The sequence below is a fragment of the Crocodylus siamensis genome, chromosome 1 (genome assembly GCF_052110815.1).
Source record: "Crocodylus siamensis isolate JL-2025a chromosome 1, ASM5211081v1, whole genome shotgun sequence".
NCBI lineage: Eukaryota > Metazoa > Chordata > Crocodylia > Crocodylidae > Crocodylus > Crocodylus siamensis.
In genome coordinates, this window is record NC_143395.1 from 291262061 (window position 1) to 291285855 (window position 23795).

The 23795-nt window shown below is 43.5% G+C and overlaps 1 protein-coding gene across 1 annotated transcript; it reads right to left on the reverse strand.

The window, feature by feature from the left end:
- Nucleotides 1-2489: 2489 nt before the first annotated feature.
- On the reverse strand, nt 2490-20365 carry SHOX (SHOX homeobox). The gene is made up of 5 exons (XM_090064458.1): nt 19941-20365; nt 16615-16823; nt 12093-12150; nt 11924-12012; nt 2490-9332 (listed from the first exon to the last, which is right to left on the reverse strand). Exons 1-5 carry the CDS (start codon nt 20212-20214, stop codon nt 9087-9089), a joined length of 876 nt encoding a protein of 291 aa, XP_089920584.1. The 5' UTR covers nt 20215-20365; the 3' UTR covers nt 2490-9086.
- Between the last annotated feature and the right edge of the window lie 3430 nt (nt 20366-23795).

A 23795-nucleotide genomic window follows, 5' to 3' on the forward strand; every position in this document is an offset into this window, starting at 1 on the left:
CTGTTTGTTTGTTTGTTTGTTTTCTGAATGCCCCTCCATACTAGCATACTCAAATGTCTCAGTGACTTCAGCAGGGTTTTTGAAAATGTGACTAAATAGAACAGTGCCATGTACAGGTGACATTTTCCATGTTGCATATATACCATGTCCAACTGCCATGTCACCTTTCCAGCTTTTTGTTAGCTTACTACTAAAAATCTGTAGCTGAGAACAAATAAAAGCCTGCAAGAAGCTCCTTAAGAAAGCAAGATAAATAAATATCCTTCCTGATAGTTTATAGGTGTGTCTACATGTACATGCACTGCAGCTTAAATTTACTATGCACTAAATTACTGCACAGTATATTTAAGCCAATTTATATGTACATGTAGACATGCCCATAAACTGTAACTTACTTTGCAGTAAACAGGAATAGGCTGGTGTCTACACATGCAGGCAACCTGGGACTAAATTTAATCCCAGGTCAGAACAGCCTGCCATGTGCCGCTGTGGCCACTTGAGAGAGCTTTAGCCTTCAGCCACATGGCTGCCAGCCCTTGGCACTAACTTTAGTCCCAAGTTGTCCCAAATTGAAGCCAGAGCCAGATGCCAGCACTTGGGACTAACTTTAGTCCCAAATTGAAGCCAGGAGATGCAGCTAGCCAGGAGCCCTGAGGCTGGGCTCAGACTGGCCCCTTAGTGGCTGGGCAGACCTAGCTGGAGGTGGGGTGGGGCTGGGTTACTGCACAGTAATGCATTTACACATGTGTTACCGAGCACTAAATAATCAGGCATAAATTTGAAACCTACACAATGCAAACATCAAATTTACACTCAAGTAAGTGTAAGTTGCCATATTTACTGCACAGTTCAGGCATGCACGTGTAGACATGAGCCCACACTGTGCAGTAATATCAACACGTGTAGTCTCGCCCTATAAAGACGTTATTTTGTTACTGTGTTAATTCTTATTGAATTCAATTCAAACTCTACAAAGATAACGAGAAACAGTAGCCAAAAATGCTATTGGCAGTAGGTCAAACAATGAATTTTTGGAATTAAAAATAAACTCTCAGAGTAGAAGAAAAAAATAAATATAAAAACATGAGGAAAAACCTCAAAACTGAAAATGGCCTCAGAAAGTGACTGAACAAGTAATATTTGATGAAACATACTTATCAACAAATATGGAGAAGAAAAGAATGAAGCAGTTGAAAAAAAAGACTTCCTGCAGACCACAGCTTCAAAATAATTTATAATTATTTTCCTTTATTTTACTAAATAGACTTTAACTGTTTTTTCTTTAGTTCTTTTCAGTATTTTAGCAGAAGATGAATAGACATTAAAACAGGTAGAAACATTTTTATTTATAAATTGTCATAAAGCTGTCTTCTGGAGGAGCTCTTCTTACAGCATGTTCTGTTAAACAGCTTGTCCTTCATCTGATTACCCTTTCTGGGCACATTACTGACTGCCATCCATTGTCTCAGTGTTTTTGAGGAGCAGAAAGGAAAGATTATTGTTTCCTAATATCCTGTCCATCCAACCATTAACAACATCAGAATCTTTTTCAGGACAAACAGGATATCAATGTGTGGTTTTGGCTCAGTGTACAACTATGGTTGTGATATGGAAATTTTGTACTGTTTGCATTCTTGCTGTATAACAAAAAGCAAGTGTAGGAGCCTTAAATAGAGCCAAGTATTCAGAAAAAAAAAGCAGGATTATAAAAGCCAAGTACTTGTACTGACTTCAATTTACATAAGCTACAACAGAAAAGAAATCAAATAAAATGGCTGTAATAAGGAAAGACTTTGGGGAGGAGCCAAGATAAGGAACAACCCTTCTTGTAAGGCTGGTGAAGGTTATTGTGCGTGGTGGTTTAGGAGTCTAGTCTGCTTACTGAATAGTCTCTGAACTTAAGGTTTCTATTGGAAAGGCTTCATCCAGCAGGAGGGCTCCCATTGACTCCATTTGGCTTTGAACCAGGCTGTTAAGCATAATCATAGGTTGGAAGGGGATCTTAAGGGTCACCTAGCCCAAACTCCAAAAGCTGGCTTACCAGATGAAGTTATACAGTGTGGAGTGGCAAGAAGGTAACTCATTTCTCTTTCAATAGAAGGAAACTGAGTATACTGCTAGGGGTGGAGTTAAGTCATGAGAAAAAACAGCATCCAATATACTGATAGGAAAGGATTTGGAAAACTTCTTTAAATGTCCACCAAATAGGAGTCTGTTTCAAAGGCTTGCATTAATGTCAATGGCTGTGGAACATAGAATGGTGCCAGCCGACGATCATATGTGTATAGCCTTTTGTTCAAAAAGAGCTATGCTTAGGTTGATGTTACAAAAATATCCAGAGAGATAAAAGTAACTATCTGTTGTTATCAATTTCTATATAAAACTACCACTGAAGTCCATGAAAATTTTATACAGAGTGATTTGGTATCAGATTGTGGTATGCTGCATTCATTCCTTGAACAACCTAAGAGTGGAAAACGGTAGATAAATAAATGAAAAGCTGTGTATATGTTTAATGAATAAAATGTCCCAATGCTAAATAAACCCTTTGGTGTTAATTATTCTGGGTATTCTTTAACACATAATTACAAATATTTATAAGTTTATTCATATCTCACTTTTACAAGATGTACATTCATATCATGTGATTCAACATAATACACTCTGGAACTGGAACTCAACATGTCTGGTGAATTCATGTAGGAGCATGCTGGCATAACCAAAACCTAAAAAATGTTGTTGCTTTTATTTTTTTTTCCACAATAACAAAGGGATAAAAACTTTAAGACCAGTTAGTTTTGGAGAGTTTTTCATTTTAGCAATCCCTGAAATGTCTGGAAACTCAGACACACTATGTATACATAACAAAAACAATGCAATGATACTGTAAATTATACTGGCTGCTCATAATTTTGCAAAAGCAACAGGTTTAAAAAATATAAAAATAAATGCAAAGCATTGTCAAATTTACACTCAACATAATTAAAATATAATACATTTAAAAATTTTCAAACAAAACAATAAATAAAACATCCACATACATCAATACAAAGAAACAGAGATATTTGCCTGTCATTGATATAGTTACATACCATAGGCCTAGATTCATGAAAGTATTGCCTTTCAATAAATATCTTCAGCTTCAAAATTTGATATTTTCTACATTCTTCGACTGGTTTTTGTTAAATATCACATTTCAGTATAATGTGTAGGAACTGCATCAAGTTTCAATATTTCTTGTAAATCAGCAGATTTCTAGGCTAACTTCTAATAAATTAGGCACCAACTGATAACGTAAAACTTATCAAACAGACACGCAAAATTTAAGGGGCATTACATGTTGTACTCCACTTGGAGAATGCCTCAGACAAAATCCCATGGCTCTTGTTGACCTTGCTAGGAAAAGGCCATATGGTGAAAACTAACTAGGATAACATTTGACCACTAGGATGTGTCCATGTGACCTGGGTCACAGCTTTGAAAGGAGGAGTAATTCAGAAGGAGATACAATTTTATTGATGGGGTAAGTCACAAGAGAGAATGTTCTATTCTTCTCTGTGTACACTCATATAACTCTCTTTAGCACTGACCAGGGGTACAAATGAGATGTATGTATGGAATGAAGGTATAGAATTTCTTTTTATTCTTTCCAAAGAATATCAAGCCCTTTCTGATTCCACCAGATCCTACTGCAGCCACTACACACATTAAGGTCACCGAATCAGAAGCCAGACCAATTCACCACATTACCACTGTCTTAACTGCAGCTGGAAGTCTGTGCACAATGTGGGAAAAATTCAATATAAACTACTTGCCAGGCAGCTTAAAGATATGGAAGGGGTACCTTCACAACCTGCTTTAACCATCAACAAGGCAAAGCTATAGCCATTTTGGTGGTGTGCACTTTACAGGATTGAATGCCGTTACTGATTACAAGATATCATTATAAAATAACTATGTTTATTAAGAAATGCAATTATCTTATTTTTTTTTCAGTTTTGTAAAATGCCCTTAAATTGAAGAGAGAAAAAATAAAGCTTGCCATCTCCATAGTAATGTGGTCTGAATATGCTATAACTATACTATTTCTTATATAGAAATAAAACAATTATTTTGCCTAGCTTAATTGAAAGGGTAGGGAGCATTATATATATATTTACCAAAACGCCCTGTATACCTTAAATATTGTCTCTTTTGGCCTGTGGACTTCCATAGGAATGTCTCTCTAACATTTGAATCAATGGCCCCAATGTGTCAACACCATGTCAATTCAAAATCATATTGCTAGAGCATTTTATTACTATTTCATGGGAAAAATGTATGAATATAAGAGCAGGGCTACCATGCAAAGGTATGGCATCAGTTGATTTGGTCTGTGAGAAAGTGATAGTAGTTGAGTGGTCAGAAATCAGGGTTTTTCTAGTGAACTTAGGTGCTAAAAATTCCTCGCTTCTCATCTTAGTGGTGACACAAGCTGGAGACCTGGGCTGAAATCCTGGCCTTGCTGGAGTCAATAATAAAACTCCTGTCTTAAAGGGATAGGCAGTAACTGTACAGTCTTAGGAAAATAACTTAGAGCTATGGCCTGCCACCCATGACCATGCTGATTCCCTCTGGGACTACTCATGAATTAAGATACTAGACTTTTGGATGAGGGGCCTTTATTGTTGCATGTTTGTATAGTGCTTAGCACAATAAAATGCCACCCTAGGTTATGGCTTGTGGGCACTGCCACAATACAAACAACAATAAAAATGTTTTACATGATTATAGGTGGTGGAATCTGGCCTTTCATTTCTATGCTTCAATTTATACAAAATGGGGATAATTATTCATGCCTACTTTGTGAGGGGTAAATATTAATTAATAAAAGTTTATGCGGTGCTTTGCAAAAAGAACATAGGTGCTGATTATTATTATATTAAACCAATATATCACTACTTCTAAAACTCTACTAAGCAAAAAAGTTACAATGCCATTGTTTTTTCAGACTTTCTCCCAGATCAATAAAAAATGGATTGTGGAATCAGATTGTTATTCTGTTATAAATCAATACAAGCACTTAAACATATTTTGACAGTTCCAAAAATCCATAATCAGAAGTTCCTCTTTTGACCCTTTTTACAGCTGTAGATACTTGTTTCTAGGAGGGAAAAATATTCATTTTGCATTAGCTCAAGTTATTTCTCATAATTTCAAAAAGCATGCGAACTTTTGAGGAAGACTCTTCAGGAAGCCAGTTCTCAATAAGAAAAGAATGCTCTGAAAGAAGTCCACCCAATGCATATTTTTCTAAGGGTCTCTGAAATTCTCTTCTCTCTCCAAATGGGAGATTATGCAAAGATTAATGTGGATGATGATACATAATAAATATCACACTGTCTGCTAAACTAATCCAATAAAGACAATCTTTTAAATGTAGTAAAAAGCTTTGATTCTTAACAGTCTTATTGTCAACCTCTTACCTGTTGAAGAAGATACTGAAAGGAATGGAAGAACAGGACCCAGCTTCTAAGATAGAAAAGGGACTAAGATCCAGCACCTCAATTTGTGTAAATAAGTGCAGTTACACTGATTTACAACCAGTGAGGAAGCAGCCCTTGTCAATGCCAACTAAAAACTCATTTGTTTCTGCCCAGTGAGGCCCAGAAGAAAAGGAGGGCCATTATGCATGCCCTATTCCAAACTGCACCCAGCAAGTCTTGTGGATAAGGGTGTCACTGCAACTATTCTACTCTTGAATTAGAAAAAAAAATCAGAACCAAGTTTGGCAGCCACCCCTGATGACCGCAGTTCTTCATTTCCTTGACAGGATTACATCTGGCATGAGTGCCAGGATGGATGTAATGCAAAAGCAGCCCCACAGTGTCTCTGTAGATGCACTGAAACACACTTCCTTTTCCCCAAATTGGTTTCTGGTTCCTATTTCAAGGCTAGCCAGACTAATAACTGATGCCACCCTCTTTCCTTTTCCAGTCTTAGTAGCTGAAAGAAACTGATAGAAATTTTAATTTCAGAAAGCTGAGTACTTACAGACACTATTTCGTGTTAGGGTGTCTGGAGTTTGCCTTCATATATTTTTGATATAAAAAAGTAGCAAAATCGCTTTTGCTGTAGTAAATTAGAAAAGGAGAAAGCTGACCAAGGATTCCTACACTATAACAGCTATGGTGGACTTATTAGGCAACAGTTACCAAAATGTAAAAGAAATGGTTTATAAATTATGCTGCACTTGAAGAAGTTCAGTTATACCAGATTTATGCCAGATTGCCTCACTCCTGAATTATTGGGAGATATTAAAGCTCAGTTCCGCAGCATCTACTGAACTTAGGTTTCATAAAAGTTTATGCAACTGAAAAGCAAAATTCACTTTTCTGTAGAAGTCCAGCAGAAGGCTTATGGATCACATAAATCCCAGTTAAAACCTCATAATAAGAGTTCATGTGGGATGTAACTAATGCATAATTTTGCACTGGCTTTCTGCAGAGCAGTGATTTTTAACCTAAGTGAATAAAGGCTGCGCAGCTGCACCTTTTGCTTCCAACAGTATGCATCACATCACCCAGGAGGATTGTGGTACCTGGTATAACTGCTCACTTATTATAGACTGTTGCTTCCTTATAGTGAAATTGAAAGATTTAGTCCTACCTGTATATTAAAAGTGCTGGAGTTTTTTAGGGAAAAAATATTTCTTATTTTAGTTGTAAAATGTTATATAGATGCTATTATAAATAACGTTTATAAGCCTCAATTTTACTCTAGATAAAATTGTACAAGTCAAAATTGTTAATTGCCTGGGTTTTTCCCCCGTGTAAAATGATTAATGTCATGTTATCCTTATGGCCATGGCTTAAAGAGGTACTGGACTCTCACAAGGAGGTAGGAACGGCAGGTAAAATTTATCAACTCTAACATGCTCAAAATATAACCACTTTTCACATAATAAATAGGTGGGAAATGGCAGTACTTTGACATTTCAGAAATTTGTCAGAAAATATCAAAATTTGAAAATAAACCTGCAAGTGTTTAAAACAGAAAAGACAATGCAAAAAAAATTGCCCAACGGTAATATTTTGATTTGATAAATACCAGCAAAAGCCAAAACTAGTAACGGATTGCAAGATGAGAAAGAAAAAAAATAGGCTTAATGACAGTACTATTGAGAGGATAAGCTTCCATCAATGCAGGCCTTGATAACAAAGGCAATCAAATAGCTATCTTGTTAGAAGTAGACAAGACCAGTATGTTATCCCATAGAAAACAAATCTACATCATAATAAACTGATTAGAAGAGAGTTACATAAAACTTAGAGCTCTGGGTTTTGTTTTGGTTGTTTTTTTTACAAACCCAGACACTTTGGTAATTTCAAGGACTTTCCCCCAGTTTATGCTAGCTATGCTGCTTAGACAAGTTTATATTTGGTGTTTATATAACTGGCAAAACCAAAAAATATCCAATACTGAACTTGTCCACCTCTACAAAACATTTACTTTGTTTTTGTGGGTTCAGTTTTTTTTCTTTTTCTTTTTCTTTTTTACTTAAAATGATTGCAAAAAATGTCATACAGGCTTTTCAGCTTACTTCCCAGAAATATGGCACGTTAACTTGACTAGAAATCATGGCATCTATCTTTTTCCATATGTGATACATATTACTTTATCCATTCCTACAAAACTCGGACTGTCATTTTGGCAATAAACTGCACTGCACCAGTCTGAGCATAAAGGATTTAAGTTGTAGTTCTTGCAGAATTGGTTATTAACAGAATAAGTACGGCTATTTTTAATCTATAATATTTACAGTATTGCACTTTACTGCACTTAATTGCATTTCACTAAAATTAATGCTGCATCAGTATTATGCCTTAAAATCATATGTCCATCTTTGTTGTGTAAGTCATTCCTTCTACATCCTGTAAAACAGCAAGATTTCAATTCAAAGATCCAGACATTTGGAAAAGAAAATTTAAAAGTCGACCTGTTCCTATGGCACAATGCATCTCAGTTCAGGTGATTCTGGGTAAAACAGGTGCATTCGTATTGTTCCCATCTTTCAAGTCACCATTAATGGTTGGTAAATTCTGGTCTCTCTCTGTCTCTCTCTCTCTCTTTCTCTCTTTTTTTTTTCTTTCAAAGGACATAGCCATTTGAGACGCACATTTTTTGTTATTGCTGCTTTTTTTTTTTTAGAAAAAAAAAAACTGCCTTGCCTCAGATCTGAAATTCCACATTTAAATTCAAACCAGTTCTGCAGCAGCAGCTCCTCAGTGATGGAAGATATTCATGGCAGTGGAATAATACTGTTGGCAACAAAGAAATGTCATCTTTAATGGAGACCAGCCCCAAGGATTTTTTTATTAGTATTATTTTTGTTGTTTTGTTTAGTTTGGTTTTAATATATTTTATGATCTTCAAACAATGTGTTTAGATAGACGCATACACAAAGTAGCAAAGCTGACAGCAGCAGATGATGTTACGCTGAAAGGATCGCTTTTGCCAGGTTCAAAATCCAAATGTCCCAATGTTCACAGATTAGCATAATTTAGAGATTTTTTTTTTCCCCCACTTACTTTATCCTGGGGGTAGGGGGAGTCTTTGATTTCCCTCTCTGTGTGTGTGTGCGTGCTTGTGTGTTTAATCTGATGACTTTTAACTAGGATTTCTGGATGATTTCACCCTGGCATTTCATCTGGTCGAACAGTTTTAGCTGTCAGAGCACTGCAAAATAAAAGTCATTTAAAAACAAAAACAAAAAACAAAAAAGATGGGCAGCCCAGTCTTCAGATCAATTGGAGGTGAAGTCTTTGGGTGGGGAGGGAGAAAAAAAAAGTAATCATCAAGAAGGGGCTGTAGAGATGGTCTCTCAAAGGACTTGCAGAGCCTTTTAAAGAAGAAGAAGAAGAAGAAAAAAAAAAAGTAGCGATCGTTGTTTGTCCCGGGGCCTGGAGACTCAAGCTTAGGTGGTGCTGAGAGAAAGAGGAAACGGAGAGAGGAGAGAGTTACAAGTCCATCCTGGGTCTCACACACACAGAGCAAAAAAAACAAAAAAAAGGAGGAGGAAGGGTGTGGGGGGGCGCTGAGCGGTGTCAGAGCCCCAAAGCCTCGGCATGTTTCCTGGCCTTGAGTCGCAGGTCGGCGATGCTGGAGTTTTTGCTGTTGCTCTTGGCAGCAGCGGCCACCACAGCAGCCGCGGAGGCGGATTCCGCCAGGGAGGCGATGGGCAGTCCGAAGGGCGGCGGCGGGAACATCAGGTAGGGCGCGTGGGCCGCCAGGTGCGGGTGCAGGTGGGGGTGCGCGTGGGCCACGCCTTCCAGCTGCAGCTGAGCCTGCACCTGCCAAAGCACACGGAGAGGGGCAGGCGTGAGGCGAGCTGGGCCAGCGCTCGGGGGCACCCCCTACCCGCCCACACCTCCCCACGCAGCGTGTGGCTCCGGCTCGCTCTCTCTGGGCGGCTCCCCTTCTCTTCTCGCGTACCTGCGGCGGTGGATTGAGGTCCGGGGGGGGTCTTATTCCAGAAGGGGCACGTGGTCCAAGGGGGGGGGGAAGAAGGGATCTTGCTTTTGAGCTCCCTCCAAGCCCCCTCGCTAAGTCCCGCACCGCAGCCTGACTTCTGGCTGCACCTAACTCCCCAGCTACAGGGGACTGGGCTGCTCGCAGACAGGTCCCGCCCGATGTCACTGTAGTTGCCTCTGCTGCCTACAGCCAGATTGAGCCTGATTGCAATGTAGGTGACTTGGCCACTTACAGAAAGATCCCGCCCGATGTGAGTGTAGTTGTCTCTGCTACCTACAGAGAGATCCAGCCTGGTTTCAATGTAGGCGTCTGCTAACTACAGAAACATCGAGCCGGGCTTCTGTATGGAGCTGAGTCTGATTTCAGTGTAGGTGACTGCTACCTACAGCCAGATCCAGCCTGATTTCAGAGTAGGTGACTGCCAACTACAGCCAGATCCAGCCTGATTTCAGAGTAGGTGACTGCCAACTACAGCCAGATCCAGCCTGATTTCAGTGCAGGCGACTGCTGCCCAAAGAAAGATCTGGTTGTCTCTGCTATCTACAGAGAGATCCAGCCTGATTTCAGTGTAGCTGGCTGCCTACAGACAGATCTAACCCGATCTCAGTGCAGTTGTCTCTCTGCAACCTACAGACAGACCGAGCCTAATTTCAGGGGGTTTTCAGCTTGTACATACTCTGCACCGGTGGCCGGGCTGGAGACCGCTGACCCCTGCCTTTCTCGTGGACAGCGTGATCAAGTAGAAGATGAGGTGTGTTGATGAGAAAAGAAAGCATTGCCTCACCCACCCCTTTTAATTGGAGGGGAGCCCTGGCTCGTTTTCATGTCCAAAAGGGAAGATAAAGCAACTGGTCGAGCACAGTTTGTTTTCCCCATCTGGGGAGGCTATTGCGTTTTCCAGGTAGGGATCGGAGTTGTGAATCTGAAAGAGGAACTTGTTCCTGGAAGCGCCAGTTTAACTCCTTGCACCCAGCAAAGGCAGGAAAGGATGACTGGGGGGGGGAGGGGGAGACCAGCAAGGCATTCCTATGGTTTAAGCAAGCCCCTCAGAGGCACGAGAACCGGCCCATGAGTTGACCTTAAACCTCTCCCTTGCACTTCCACAGTGAAATAGAGACATGTTTAATGTTTCTAATATTTAAAAAAAATAAAATAAAGTTGAGCATCGCACGGGCGCCAGCAAGTGTTAAATAGCTTTTTTTTTTCCCAGGGATGTTTATTTATACCTTTCTAAAAACTCTTTAACCTTGTGCAAGGGACCAGTAGCCAATGTTTGCTTTGGAGCTTTCTAGTCCTACACAAACACATTGGACTGACAGATTTTAGCCCAGGGTGGAGGGGCTTTCCCACCCCTTCTCTCCCCAAATATGTGTGTGTGTTTGTTTTGTGTTTAAATCGTCACAATTCATCTGTCCATTCCACTAGTTAGGAGTTTAAAAAATCCAAAAACCTAACCCGATTCCTCCATCAATGAAGTAGAGCCGCCCAGAAGAAAGAAAAGAAGTTACCAAGTGTAAGTGGAGTGGGCCTGAATTTCTTCCCCGTTGCCCCAGCTGTACACCAACGTAACTCCACTGACTTCAGTGCGGTTACTCCTGAGTCACACCCTTGTAAGAGGGAGAGGAATCAGGCCCGTGTCTGTACCAGAAACTACGGGAATTGGGTTGTTGGGGGGGGGGTTCCTCTGCATTAGCTTCCAAGATGACTGTGCTGGGTGAAGACCCCGTGCCCAGTACAAGGAGAGCACCATGCCACCAGGCATCTAGACTCTGCCCAGGCGAAAGAGATAAGCAAGCAAAAAAGGCGGTGCAGATGTTTCCCCCTCACTCCAAGAGAGAGGGCGGTGAGGCTGGCAGGGGCAGTGCCCACACCCCCAGCGCTGAGCTCTCCTGGAGGGGCAGGGAAAGCCCCCAAGCCTTCCCTTCCCCAGGCTTCCCTAACGTAAGCCTTGGCCAGGGGCTGGGGCACACGTAAGTCATGCTGGTGGTGTCCCGAGCCTCCCAGCATCTCCTCTGCACCCAGCTGCCTTCCCCGGGCTTGGAGAGCCCAAGTCTGAGCCCCGGGGCTGCCTCCCAGCGCCTTGGGCAGCTCTTGCTGGCTCAGAGCTGGGTCCTGCAGGACCGGCTCAGCCTGGGGCAGAGGTGGCTCCACGTGGAAGAGCCAAAGAGAGGGGAAAGGAGAGGGGGGCAAGCCAGGCAAGCCCCAGCCTCCTCCCCCACCCCAACCAGTGCCTGAGCCAGCGGGGGGGGGGGGGTCACTTAGAAACAGGAGACTTGGGAAGTTTTACAGTGTATTTGCATAGGTGCCATGCCAGCTTCTCCCCGGAGCAGCATCCCGCTGGAGGGGACAGCACAGCTGGATCAAGGCGGGGGGGGTGGGGACACGGCTAGGGAGCAAAGGTGCTGCCTACCTGTTGGAAAGGCATCCTCAGGGCGCCCATGTTCACGTAGGGGGCCACTCTGCAGGCATCTAAGTGGCTCGCCGTACCCAGGATCACACCTGCGGGGACACACGAAGGGCAGGGTCAGCGCGCCGGGCTCTCCCCGCCGCCTCCCGCACCCGCCTCCTCCCGCACCCACCTTTGTGCATCTGGTTCTCCTGCTTCCGGCACTTCGCCCTCCTGTTCTGGAACCAGACCTGCCGGCAAGCGAGCAAGAGTCAGGGCACATGCAGTGTCAGTGGTCGTAGTAGCAAGAATAATAATAGCAAGAAGAATGATGGTGGTGATCACAATAATAGTGATGGTAAAGGCAATGGGAATGATAATGGCAATAATGAAAATGATGGCAATAATAATGGCAGTAATAACGACAGTTATAATAGTAAAGGCAATAATAATGAAAAGCGTGGCAATAATAATGGCAATGATGGCAATGACAATAATAATGACAGTGATAGTAATAATGGCAACGATGGCAATGGCAATAACGACAGTGATGGCAATGGCACTAATAATGGCGATGATGGCAATGGCAACAATAATGACAGTGATAATAATAATGGCAATGGTAACGGCAACACTGGCAATGGCAATCATAATGGCAATGATGGCGATGGCAATAATGACAGTGAGGGCAATAACAGTTATAATGGTAATGTTGGCAATGGCAATAATAATAGCAATGGCAACACCACTAGTACTATAGTAGTAATAATAATAGTGATGATATGGAAGGAAGGCACACAAACCCGAGTAGCGATCCCAGGCTACCTGACTTTTGTGGAGTGCATGTAATACACACACACACACACACGGGGCAGAGGCAAGTGGCAGCACTGAGCACTGGGTAGGGCTCGGGTGACTGTGACTCTCAGTTCCCTAGGATGGCTTAGCCCAGAGGCTTGACACCAAACCAGCGGAAGGGGAATCTCGGCTGAGACCCTCGGACTGGCCCTCGGAGCCCTCTGCCTGCCTGCAAATGCTCTTCTTTCCCAGCCCTGCGAGGCGCCCCCGAGTCCCCGAGCCTGGCACTCGCGCGTGCCACCCCCCAGGGGGAGCGTCTGCCATGGCTGGGACAAGCCCTCAAGTGCTCTTCCTTGCAGCCTGCCCCTGCATGAAGGCGGCTATCGCTGCGTCCAACGGAGCCTCCGAGGTTTTGTCAAACTTCTGTGCTCAACTTCCAGCCCATAAAACCAGCTACCAGCTGGATTATCTGCTCCGGTCTCTCAAACTTCAGTTTTATGGGGCCTGAGAGGTTTCAAGGTCTCAGATAAAACAATCAATCCCAACTCGAGCAAATGGACTAGCCAGTACATTAATTGGGGGGGGGGAGGGGAGGAAATACTCCTACTTTTTCTTTTCCGCACATCCTTACTTTCAGACAACAGCCAAACCTTTCCAAATTTGAACTTAAAGTATTATTTACACAGCTACGAGAAGGAACAAAAAAAAACCCCTGTCTGTAATCCAATAATCCTCATCTAATCCAGGTAATTATAATTTAAATGCCCAAATTCCAGTTGCCCCTCTATTTCTTCCCCTCCCCCCCCCTTTTCCAGGACATTTCAAATATTTGAATTATTATTCCACCTCCTCTCTCCTCCCCTTCTAAAATGGCTAGTTGAATACATCTGGTCAAATTAATTCATTATCAGAGGCTCCAGATAAAAATGTTTTGCCGGGGCTTTTTCTAGCTCAAAACCTAGCAGCTGCGGACAAACATTGACTTGCAAGGCTGATAAGATCTTGTAGCTAAGTAAACACTTGCAACCTTTGAAGTTCTTACACTTGCCAAGTGATCATACGGTTAATTAATACTAACTGCACTTCCTACATCAAATTTTCCCTTCAAGCTTTCTTCAATTGCCTTAATGATGGTCATTTACAACGGAGTAATTAGTGCAAAGAAAGGCTTCCAACGGCATTAATTACCCAAGGTACCTCAGTGATTTTCTTAAGTAGGAATTGGCCTTCTCTACTCCGGAGCACAATTCTTCCTGCTCAGGTTTGCCAGATGATGCCATGCATAATACCGAGCATTTTGCATCTCAGAAGCACAGCAAGCCCTGAGCTGTGCAGCACTGTGGGCCTGGCTGAAACCTCTACCACGGATCCCTCAATAGCACGACCTTTCCCTGTGCTAATAAAACATCTGTCTTTCAAACCCGCACCAGCTTGTCTTCACCTAACTGTCACTACTTCCTTGAAATATATATAGAGAGATCAATCACATTTTTCATATCAAAAGTGCAGAATATTAAACATTGAAGACTCTTTCCCAAGCTATTACAATTTGCAGGGATTTTAAAACGAACACCTCAAATATAATGTTGCAGCGGGGGGTGGGGGGGATTTGTCTTTGTCATTTTTAAAGCAGCGTTTAAACAACTTCTTTGGCAAATCTCAACCTCTTTCATACAGAAATTACATTTAAATCTGTAAAACGAAGTGCCCTTTCCCTTTAGCTATGAAAAAATAAGGTTATGAGGAATAAAAGTGATGAATTAGCCACTGCGTTAAGCGATAATAAATCAGGCTCGGTGTGATTCACGATCAATTCCAATTAGTCATGAATATGCTAAGTAAAGCACAGTACACTGTTTTAGACAGTTATTTCTTCATTAAGGATCACTCAGTGATTTCTTTCACAAATGCTCTAATCTGATTTCCTTTTGATTTCCATTAGAGACAGTGAATAATGACATTTAATTTAGCCCTGCACCATAAACCCAAAGATATTTGTTGTAATTGAATTACTGCCTGCTCCTCACTATGGTCTCATAACTTTCAATTATAACCCTGACAGCTGGGTGATATGAGTTTCCAGTACAACACTAAAAATAAAAGGTTAATAAGGAGTAGCTACCATAGGAGCTTCAATTTATTTACAGCAAATTTCCACACTAAATTGAAACTATATCCTTTAACAACAAGGGACAGGCACTGCAGAGAGGGATTAGAAAACCATTCTGAAAGTATTAAAATATCCTCCCCCGCCCCCACTTCTTTCTTTCTGTCCTCCCCCTTCTTTAAATATCCGTAGACCTCTATAATTAATTACTTATTCCCCTCATTTTTATTATTTCTATTTCCTTTCTGTTCACGAATATCCCCACTCTTTTTGAGCAGCCCTTATTTTAAAACAATCAAAATTGTGTCGTGCATGCCATTCCCACCTGATTTTTTAGTTAGTTAGTTACTCTGGGGCGGGGAGAGGGGGGTGATGTGTCACGATCTGAAAGCACTTGAAGGGCCAGTTTTCCTGGAACTATGAACATCCTGCTAAGGTGCTGCTACTCAGTAATAAACTACTTGAAAGAAAAGAGTGCAGAATTCAATTACAAGTAATTTATTTTTATAGAAACAGTACATCAAGGCCCTGGAAAGATATTACAGAGCCAGAGCAAGAAGACCTGGGAAGATGACATAAGAGTTGATGTCCCCTTCAGCAAAAGTTTAATCTTTTCATTAATGTATATGGTGCGGTTAGATCAATCTTCCGGGAGATGTAGGCCACGGGCCCTTCCACCCGCTGCTATATTCCCCTAGAAACATCCCTCTCTCAGGCATAAGGCCGACATGATCCCTTCCTCAGCCTGTTTTATACAGAAGAAAGACATCACGGCTGGGGAAAACTAGCTACCCTATTTATTTCGGAAAATGCCTGGAGGAGGCACTTATTTAACACTAGATAGCCACTTACTCAGACAGTTAAGTACTGAACAGATTTGGGAAGAGGAAGAGGGGAGCAGATTCTTCCTCTGTGCCTTTCAAACCCTAGAAGTTTATAATATTTAATAGGGAAAACAAAAAGACCTCCTATCTGGAAGTGTGAAAGCATTTCTCAACAAATAAAACACACACTTTCCCTTCAGAAAGAAGCTAATGTGATCAAAAGGGAAGGATTTTTTCCCCATCCCTTGGCCAAGAGCCATATAATAATTTAATAAGCGGCTTTCTTTAAAATTTCTTTTCCTTGTAGTCCTGATTATTACTCCACAGGTTGATCTTATTAATTTTTTTTAACGTGACATCTGTTTTTGGAATGGCCTCCCTGTTTATTCTTTCTCTCCCCTCCCACCCGCCCTTGGCTGTCAGGGACAAAAGCTAAAATATGCTTAAAAATAGACACAACAAGAAGACGGCCTGGTGACCACAAAAATATGCCAATAAAACTTATTTCCAAGGTTTATGAAATCACTTGGTTGTTGTTTTTTTAAGCACAGGGGGGAAATTTACCAGATGGAGTGCCATGAATTCATATGCTTGCTATGCGAGTCAGATGGGGGCACCTTTCCCCCGGCTCTGGATAATCCAGGTCCCAAAGCACCCAGCCCGTCTAGCCTTAGCCAGGACAATTGTTTTCTGATGCTTTTTCATAACATCCCCATAAAAGGAGCGGAGGGGAAAGGAGAAGAGGAGGATTAGACGAGAGGTTATTTACTGATCCGATGCGTTTGCTAAAGTAATTCATGCCGTTATTAATTAGATAATTGCAAAAGCGTCCCCAGTAAATGCAGCAAATGGGGGATCTTAAGGGGAACACAATATAGTTAGCAAGACAAGTCCACTGAAACTGCCAGCCGTTTGCTATCGCACGTGTCCCTTCTGCTCTGAATGCCAGGACGGTTCCAGGAACAGCGCAATCGCCTCTCTCTTACCTGAACCCTAGCTTCAGAGAGTCCCAGCCTCTGGCTTAGCTCTTCCCTCATGAAGGCATCTGGATAGTGAGTCTCATCAAAAAGTCTTTCCAGTTCATTCAGCTGCTCTAGTGTGAAATTGGTTCTGCTTCTCCTTTGTTTGAGCTTGGTCTGTCCATCTTCATCTTCTGACTTCACGTCTTCCCTCTTTTCTTTGCACTCGTAGATTCCTGTTGGGAAGGGGGAGGGAGGACAAGAGAGCTTTACTTTCATACCTCACTAAAGTTTCTTTGCACCAGGGACAAGTTTCTCTTTTCTTCCCCAAGCAGGAGCAAAGTGCCACGAAACAGCATCCCTCCTCCCCCTCCCCCCTTTATATCAGGCACAGAGAGGGTGCATCGGGGAAGGGATGGGGGGCTACTGCTGGGTGGAGAAGAATGTGATGCCCCATCCGATGGGTAACAAGACTGGCACGGAGTGGGGAGAAGGGGAGGACGAGGTCTCTCAGCTATCCTCTGAGAGTAACAATTTGGGGAAGCCGACTGGCAGAGAAAAATGCATCTCCAGGGCCCACTGGCCGCTGAGCCTCAGCAAAGGCTGCAGCGTCCGGCCACCACGGTGTGGCTGCACTGCAGAAGGTGCTGAGAAGCACCACAAGGACCCTCTGGAAACATCAGGAGGATCTGAAACAACAAAGGCATCTTTGAGGAGAAGGGAGGGGGGAGATACAGTTTGGTGTGGGTCCCTTGATTACTTCCACTACCCCAGATCTTTTTTTAAAAAGGAAAAAAAGAAAGCATAACCGGGCCAGCTAGCAAGCGGAGGGCTCGAAGGGGAGAGCCCACAAAATCATGATGCTCCCGAGGTCTGAAAGGAGCGTAGGAGGGTCCTGCCTTGCTGTAGTCTCTAAGTAAATAGTGGTATGCAAGGCATTGCCCACGGTAACTATGGAGAAGCGCAGACAACATATTTTTCGTTGCAAGAGAAACTTTCCCTTGCACAGGGACGTGGGCCCGAGACGCTTTGCCCCAAATGACACCTGGAGGAAGCTCCCAACCCCCAAGCAGCTGCAAGCCCGGCTGGGGCAGGCTGACAGCTCTCCCTCAGCTCGGGGACTCACTTGGCTCTGGCTCTAGATCTCAACCTCGATTTTTGCCCTCCTCTGGGCAAAGGAAGAGTCGGGAAGATGCCCCCGCCGGGGGAGCATTTCTCGTCTGACATCGACCTCTATGGGCATTTACCCCGGGAAAATGAGGGAGTGGGAGGGTGCAGAGCACTGTATTGTTTTATTCTTTCGGGGGGCGTTGTTTGGAGTGTTTTTTTTTATTCTCTTCCACCCCTTCGGTATGCCTGAAAAGGGGCCCAAACCCCTATCTGAAGGCAGGGAATAAAAGGAGAGAGCATCAGATGGTGATGCAGCCGGCTCCAGCGGCATCTCCTCCATGCAGCCTGACCACTGCAAGAGGCACTGGATCTGTGCGTGGCCCTTGCATCGGAGGAGTCCTGGGAAGTTCCTGTCTGTGCCTGCTCCTTTTGCTCTGCTGGACCGGGAGCACGGACCGCTGTTCAGAGCGAATCCGGATTGCTCTCCGCGCCCCTCCACCAAAGCGATGGCGACATCTCCCATTAAAAAACGGGGCTCGCTTAAAATCCTGCCGCGCGTGGGGTCTACAGCAGTGTCATCCTGGAAGGAGGCGAGGGCCAGAGAGCCCCTGGACCCAAACGCGAGTCAGTACTTCTTAAATTCAAAGTCTGGCCGTGCAAAGCAGTGTCACGCCTCCTCCTACCTCCACAGCGGGCTGATGCTCGACTGCTTGAAACTTTAACGCCCTTTGTCTAATTGGGAGGTGTGCGATTGTCAGGAAACCCCATTTAGTTCAGGCTAACAAAATTAATCCACGCAGGGGTTTAAAGCCCCTCTGCTCTTCGCGAGCTATTCCCCCCCGCCTCCCCTTTTCTCCGCTGAAGCCCGTCCACATGAAATATGAACTAGCATCTTTCGGTGGGATTTAAATAACATATTTAAATGAGTGAAATTAGACGGAGCCTTTGCATGAATTTAAGCTGTCAAGCGCCTCATCTCGTCCAACTCCTCCCTTCTACTCCTACCCCCACCCCTCTTCATAGATTAGATAAACATACATGGCAGGATTTCGATACACATAGCAACAACAACAAAAAAGGGTGGGGGGGGAAGCTTTTGAAGAAAATCCAGGTTTCGTCTTTTTAAAAGACTTCCTCGGTGGATTAATCCTGCAGACTGCCTCTTCCATGCAGCATGGCTGGGCTGGAGAACTCCAAAATAAAAGCAGGCAGTTGCTAAGCGAAATTAAAAAAAAAAAAAAGGAAGGGGGATTTCTGCTGCTAAAAAAAAATATATAGATCTCATCTTTATCACAAGAAGAAGAGTAATTTCAGTAATAAAATAAGGGTCGGAGCTCTGTGTTCACATGCCTTTCACCCGGCGTTATATTAAACGGGATCAAACAGCAGAAAACAGCTGAAAGCCTGGCTGTGGCTCACAAACCTATTAACTGGTTTTTATTACCCCGGCCCTGCCATTAGCCCCTTCTGGCAGCTCCACCTGTCTGACTTGCCTGGAGACACTTTCTCAACTTTCTTCCACCCCCCCCCAGTTCTTTTGTTTTATTTTTTATGATGATTTTTTCCCTGTGATTCTCTCCTCCTGCCGGTGTGTGCGCGAATTAAATTTTTTTTTAAAATAAATACTAAGAATAAGCCTTGTGACACTGGCTGCTGGAGGTGGCACTAGCCCGGCCCAGGTGACGATGCAATGAGGCTCAGGAAAGGTGTCTGGTCCCCACGCCTGGCTCAGGCCCCTTGCCGAGTGCTTCCGCAGACAGGCTGCTTTCCTACAGATCTGGCGACCATGCACTGACTCGCTGATGGGGAGGGAGGAGGGAGGTGGGGGGCATTTAAAAATGTCCAAGGATAGCTCCTTAAGGTTCAGCTTTCTCCCAGAAAAGCAGCATCCCGGATGGCCCGGAACAGGGAGAGCAGGTCCTCGCATATATTCACGCTCCCAGGACACGAGATCGCCTGGATTTTCCTACCCACTGAACTTCTCCCCCGCACAGAGCTAAGGGAGCGCGGGGCTCCGGATGAAAACGGGGAAACTCAGTTCCTACTTTGGGATTTTCAAGGGTAACCCCAAGCCATGCAGCTACCTACACAGGGGGGCAGGAGATAGCCGGGGCCGGTGGCTGGTCGGGAAGGCAGGGGCTGGAGTTTCTCCCCGAAGTGGAAAGCGATGGGAAAAGCTTGCCGGGCCTCGGCGTGGGCAGGGGGGGAGAAGGGCTCCGGGCCGCCGGCTGCACCGTGCTTACCTTCCGCGGTCCTGCCCGTGCTGAACTCTTTCAGCTTGTCCTTGTCACTCTCCACATGCTCCTTGAAAAGATGCACCGGGCAATGGTTGCTGCTCTCAGTAATGTCCTGCAGGTTCGTGTCAGAGTTTCCCAGCTCCCTAGATCGAGCCAACCCACTCTCCAAAACTTCCCTGTACGTGATAGTCTCCTTCTTGTTGCTGCTGCCACTGCTGCTGCTGCTCTCTTTGCTCTTCTGGTCAAAAGATTTGGATACAAAAGCTGTAAGTTCTTCCATGGCTGCCCGGTGATCGTATCCACAGAGATCCACTTGTTTTCAGTAGGAGATCTGGCCGCCCTCTGCACGCTTTTTTTTGCACGTAGAAGATGGGCTGTATAGGGTTAGATCACTCCTGCTGTTATTTATGCCTTTCAATTTGAGATCACACTATTTATACATGGCTACCTCAGCCCAACCCCCAGCTCTCCCTGTCTCCAGCAATTACTGACTGCTCCATAGTCGCAGGCGGACTCCTAGCAGCTATCTCCCCCACCTCAGTCCAGCAATTGGCTTTCTTTTCATTTCATCACTGTTTGGCATCTTTGCACCTTGATTTAGGCAGGCAAAGAGCACACGCGAAAAAAGAGAGAAACAGTGAGAGAGGAATAAAAGGGAGGGAAAGAGGGGAAAAAACACAAAAACAGGTATCTGCAGTCTGTAAGTGGGCTGCAGAAATGAAAGTCAAGGAAGACTTTATTGATTGTAAGGACATCCTATGCTTGCCAACACTGTGAGTAAAAACGGACCTGGCTAATCAAATAGCTCTGTTCGTGCAATTAAATGTATCGATATCAAGAGGAAAAGGAAATGATTGTTCAATAAAAAGGTAATTAATAAAAGCTGGAGATGCGGATTTGTTGTAATTATTTATGATTCTACCTCATGCTTTGCTGTTTTCTGTTAATTAAACATTGTCAAAATATGCAAGTGAGCCAAAAAAATGCTGTTTTAACGTCTTGTCTATTCTGTAAGGGGAGGGCGGGGGGCGTTTATGACTGTTGAACAAGTTGCTAAAAACCTCTGAGGTCCTTATCAGTTTGTACCTATATGTATGGAGATCTCCAGATGCTTGTAAACATTGTAGGATCTGTTTTCTTGCTAATGCTATTATGCCGCCTGAAGATGTTGTCCGGGAAATGTAAGATCTAAAAATGTGTCGTTTTAATGCAAACCTGTCCTGGTGAGGGTTGTTGAGGGGGATCATTTGTTAACACGAGTGCTCCTGTTTGTACACATCAAATGGAGTATTAAATTGTCTGCCTTTTTAAACGACAAACAAATGCTGTCATATATAAGAGGGAACTGTCACTATTTTTTTCGCCTTATTCAATGTGGGCTGTTGCTATATATTTTTTAATTTATTTTTATTTTTTTGCTGTGCACCGTATATTAATTACCATCCTGTACGTTTGGATAATTGCCTGAAATTAATTTCCAGATAATAGCAGTGATATTTTTGCATTATTCAATCGGAATGTAAAGCTCATCCCCCCCCCCATTTGGATTTAACACAAAGGATTTGGCATTTGAGGGAATTTTGTAGTTACCGCTGGCCTTCGTTTTCCATGGGTTTTGTTTAATGTCAGTTCCTCGTCTCGAGCATTAGTTAATCAAACCACATCATCGTGTCCACCCCCTCCTCTGAATTGTATCCAAATGAGATCTCCTTGCTCGAGCAACGGGGCCATTGTTTCCTTTCTAGGAAAAGTGTGTGTGATTGCTCTGAAAATTAACAGTACGTTAAAACAATAAAAAAAAATGCCTTTAATTAATCCAGTGGTGCCCCCAACACCAGAGTTAACACCTCCGCGGGAGGAAAAAAAAAAGAAAGAAAATCGAGGAAACAATTAATAAAAAGCTTTTTAAAAAAAATCAATTCCCCCAGTGTGAATTTTAAAGTGATTATCTAGGGGGCCAGGATTGATCATTTGATCTTGGCACTGCGGATATCCCTGACATTTATTATATTGTTGTGTCTCAATGGCATCCTTCCTTGAGAGTTCATTTAACAAGTAGGGGAGCCGAGGAAGCCTTAGAACTTAACAAACAGGTCTTGTCATCGCAAACGCCAATCAAATCCCAGGCTCTAATGGATATCACACGGCACCGCATAAATAATAGATGGAAATGATATACTCTTGGATAAAAAGACATTGGTAAAATATGTTGATTGTGTGTGTGCGCGTGCGGGCATTTTTATATGTATACAATATATGTGTGTGTATAATATATGTATGTGTATGCATGTATTATATATGTATATTAGATATTATAGGTATATATTATACATGTATGTGTATACATAAGTATATATATTACATATATGTGTATGTATGTATATATAGGTGTGTGTGTAATATATATTACACACCTATATTTACATATATACACACTTATGCACATATATTTTTTGTTAGCAGATGGGTGTATGCAAGTCGTGCTAAGGTGCGCGAGTCGTGGCTTGCGCTTCTTTCCCTTTAGGTGGCTCAGAAATCAGGCGCACCTCTGTAGTGAAAGATTTGTTTTCAAGTTAAACTCTTCTTGATGGGAAAGGAGGCTCCTAGGCAAGGCCAAGCTGAAGGGAGAGCGCAGCTTCCACGTGTCTCCCTCTTCACTTCTAGGTCAGGATTCAGCTGAACTGACTTGAGCTGCAGTTTGTGCATCAGGGAAACTTCTGACATCCCTCCATTCGTTCATTATCGATTCCCCCCCTCCCCCCCGCTTTCCATTAACAGCCTCTTCCCCCCCTCTCTCTGTAAATAGAAAATGAAGGGTAAGCATTTGCTACCCCCTCCCCCTTGCATCCTATGGTTCTTATTCATATGCCCCGTGCTCCACAGCCCTAGCATCCTATGGCTTTGATTTTATTTTCATTATCCGAGAAAATTTGCAGCAATAACCTCAGCCCCTGTCCCTTCTTCCTCCCGTGGCTCTGCAGGTAAGGGCAGTACATCCCCTGCCTTCTGATCACCCTCATTGCTTCAAACCCACCGGGTCCTGAGGTTGCCCTCCTCCTTCTTATCCATCTGGGCAAGTGGCCTGGGGTTTGCTCTGGGCAGTTGCACAGAAATGAAGGGCTGGATGTGGAGTCACTCCCAAGTCCTCAGTCCCAAGAAGGAGAAGAGAGGCGGAGAGGGGCAACTCGTTAGTCCCATCTAAGAGCCCTTCTGAAATAAACTGAGGGAAGCGGGTCCATATTTTTCCAATGACATTTTTACGAGCTTCCCCTGGAAAACTTAGGTTCGTCTGTTCGCAACACGGATCCTGATGTCTTTTTAATATTTGCAACGGGTGATTAAAAAAAAATCTGCATAAACTAAAAAGGTGCCAGCATGCTCTTGGGTTATTTAAAGCCGTTTAACCCTCTGAACCCGTCCTGACAGCCAAAAACTGGTCTTTATTACAGACTGGGACTTTCTGGTCGTGTGAACTTTCTCCGAGTTGCTAGGACAGCAAAAGTGCTCGTCTTGCACTGGGAAAAGCGGAGGCTCAACACTAGTCCCACCAACAGACGTAACAAAGTTACTGGAAAATACTCACACTTGTCATTGCACCCCCCAAAAAGAGCTCGTCTAACTGCGTGCGGGTGATTTGCAATGTCTAGAGAGAGCGATATACATCGACACTACTCCCAATGTGCGTGTGCGTGTGTACGGACACACGCGATGCTAGTTTGACACAAGTTGTCCGGAGAGCATCATCTGCTCCTGAAATCAGTATTAGACAAATTACTCTCACAGGAAGTTTGCTTATCAAATCCCAACAGTGACTCGACAAACATCATGTTCTGGCAAACGTTTCCATCGCCTTTTCCAAGG

What these genes read in the sequence shown, in the direction of transcription:
- SHOX (XM_090064458.1), bottom strand. Translation starts at nt 20,214, where the DNA reads ATGGAAGAACTTACAGCTTTTGTATCCAAATCTTTTGACCAGAAGAGC. An exon ending in CACGGGCAGGACCGCGGAAG is followed by an intron (nt 16,824 to 19,940) that starts GTAAGCACGGTG and finishes CCTTCCCAACAG; the next exon opens with GAATCTACGAGTGCAAAGAA. An exon ending in TCTCTGAAGCTAGGGTTCAG is followed by an intron (nt 12,151 to 16,614) that starts GTAAGAGAGAGG and finishes GCTTGCCGGCAG; the next exon opens with GTCTGGTTCCAGAACAGGAG.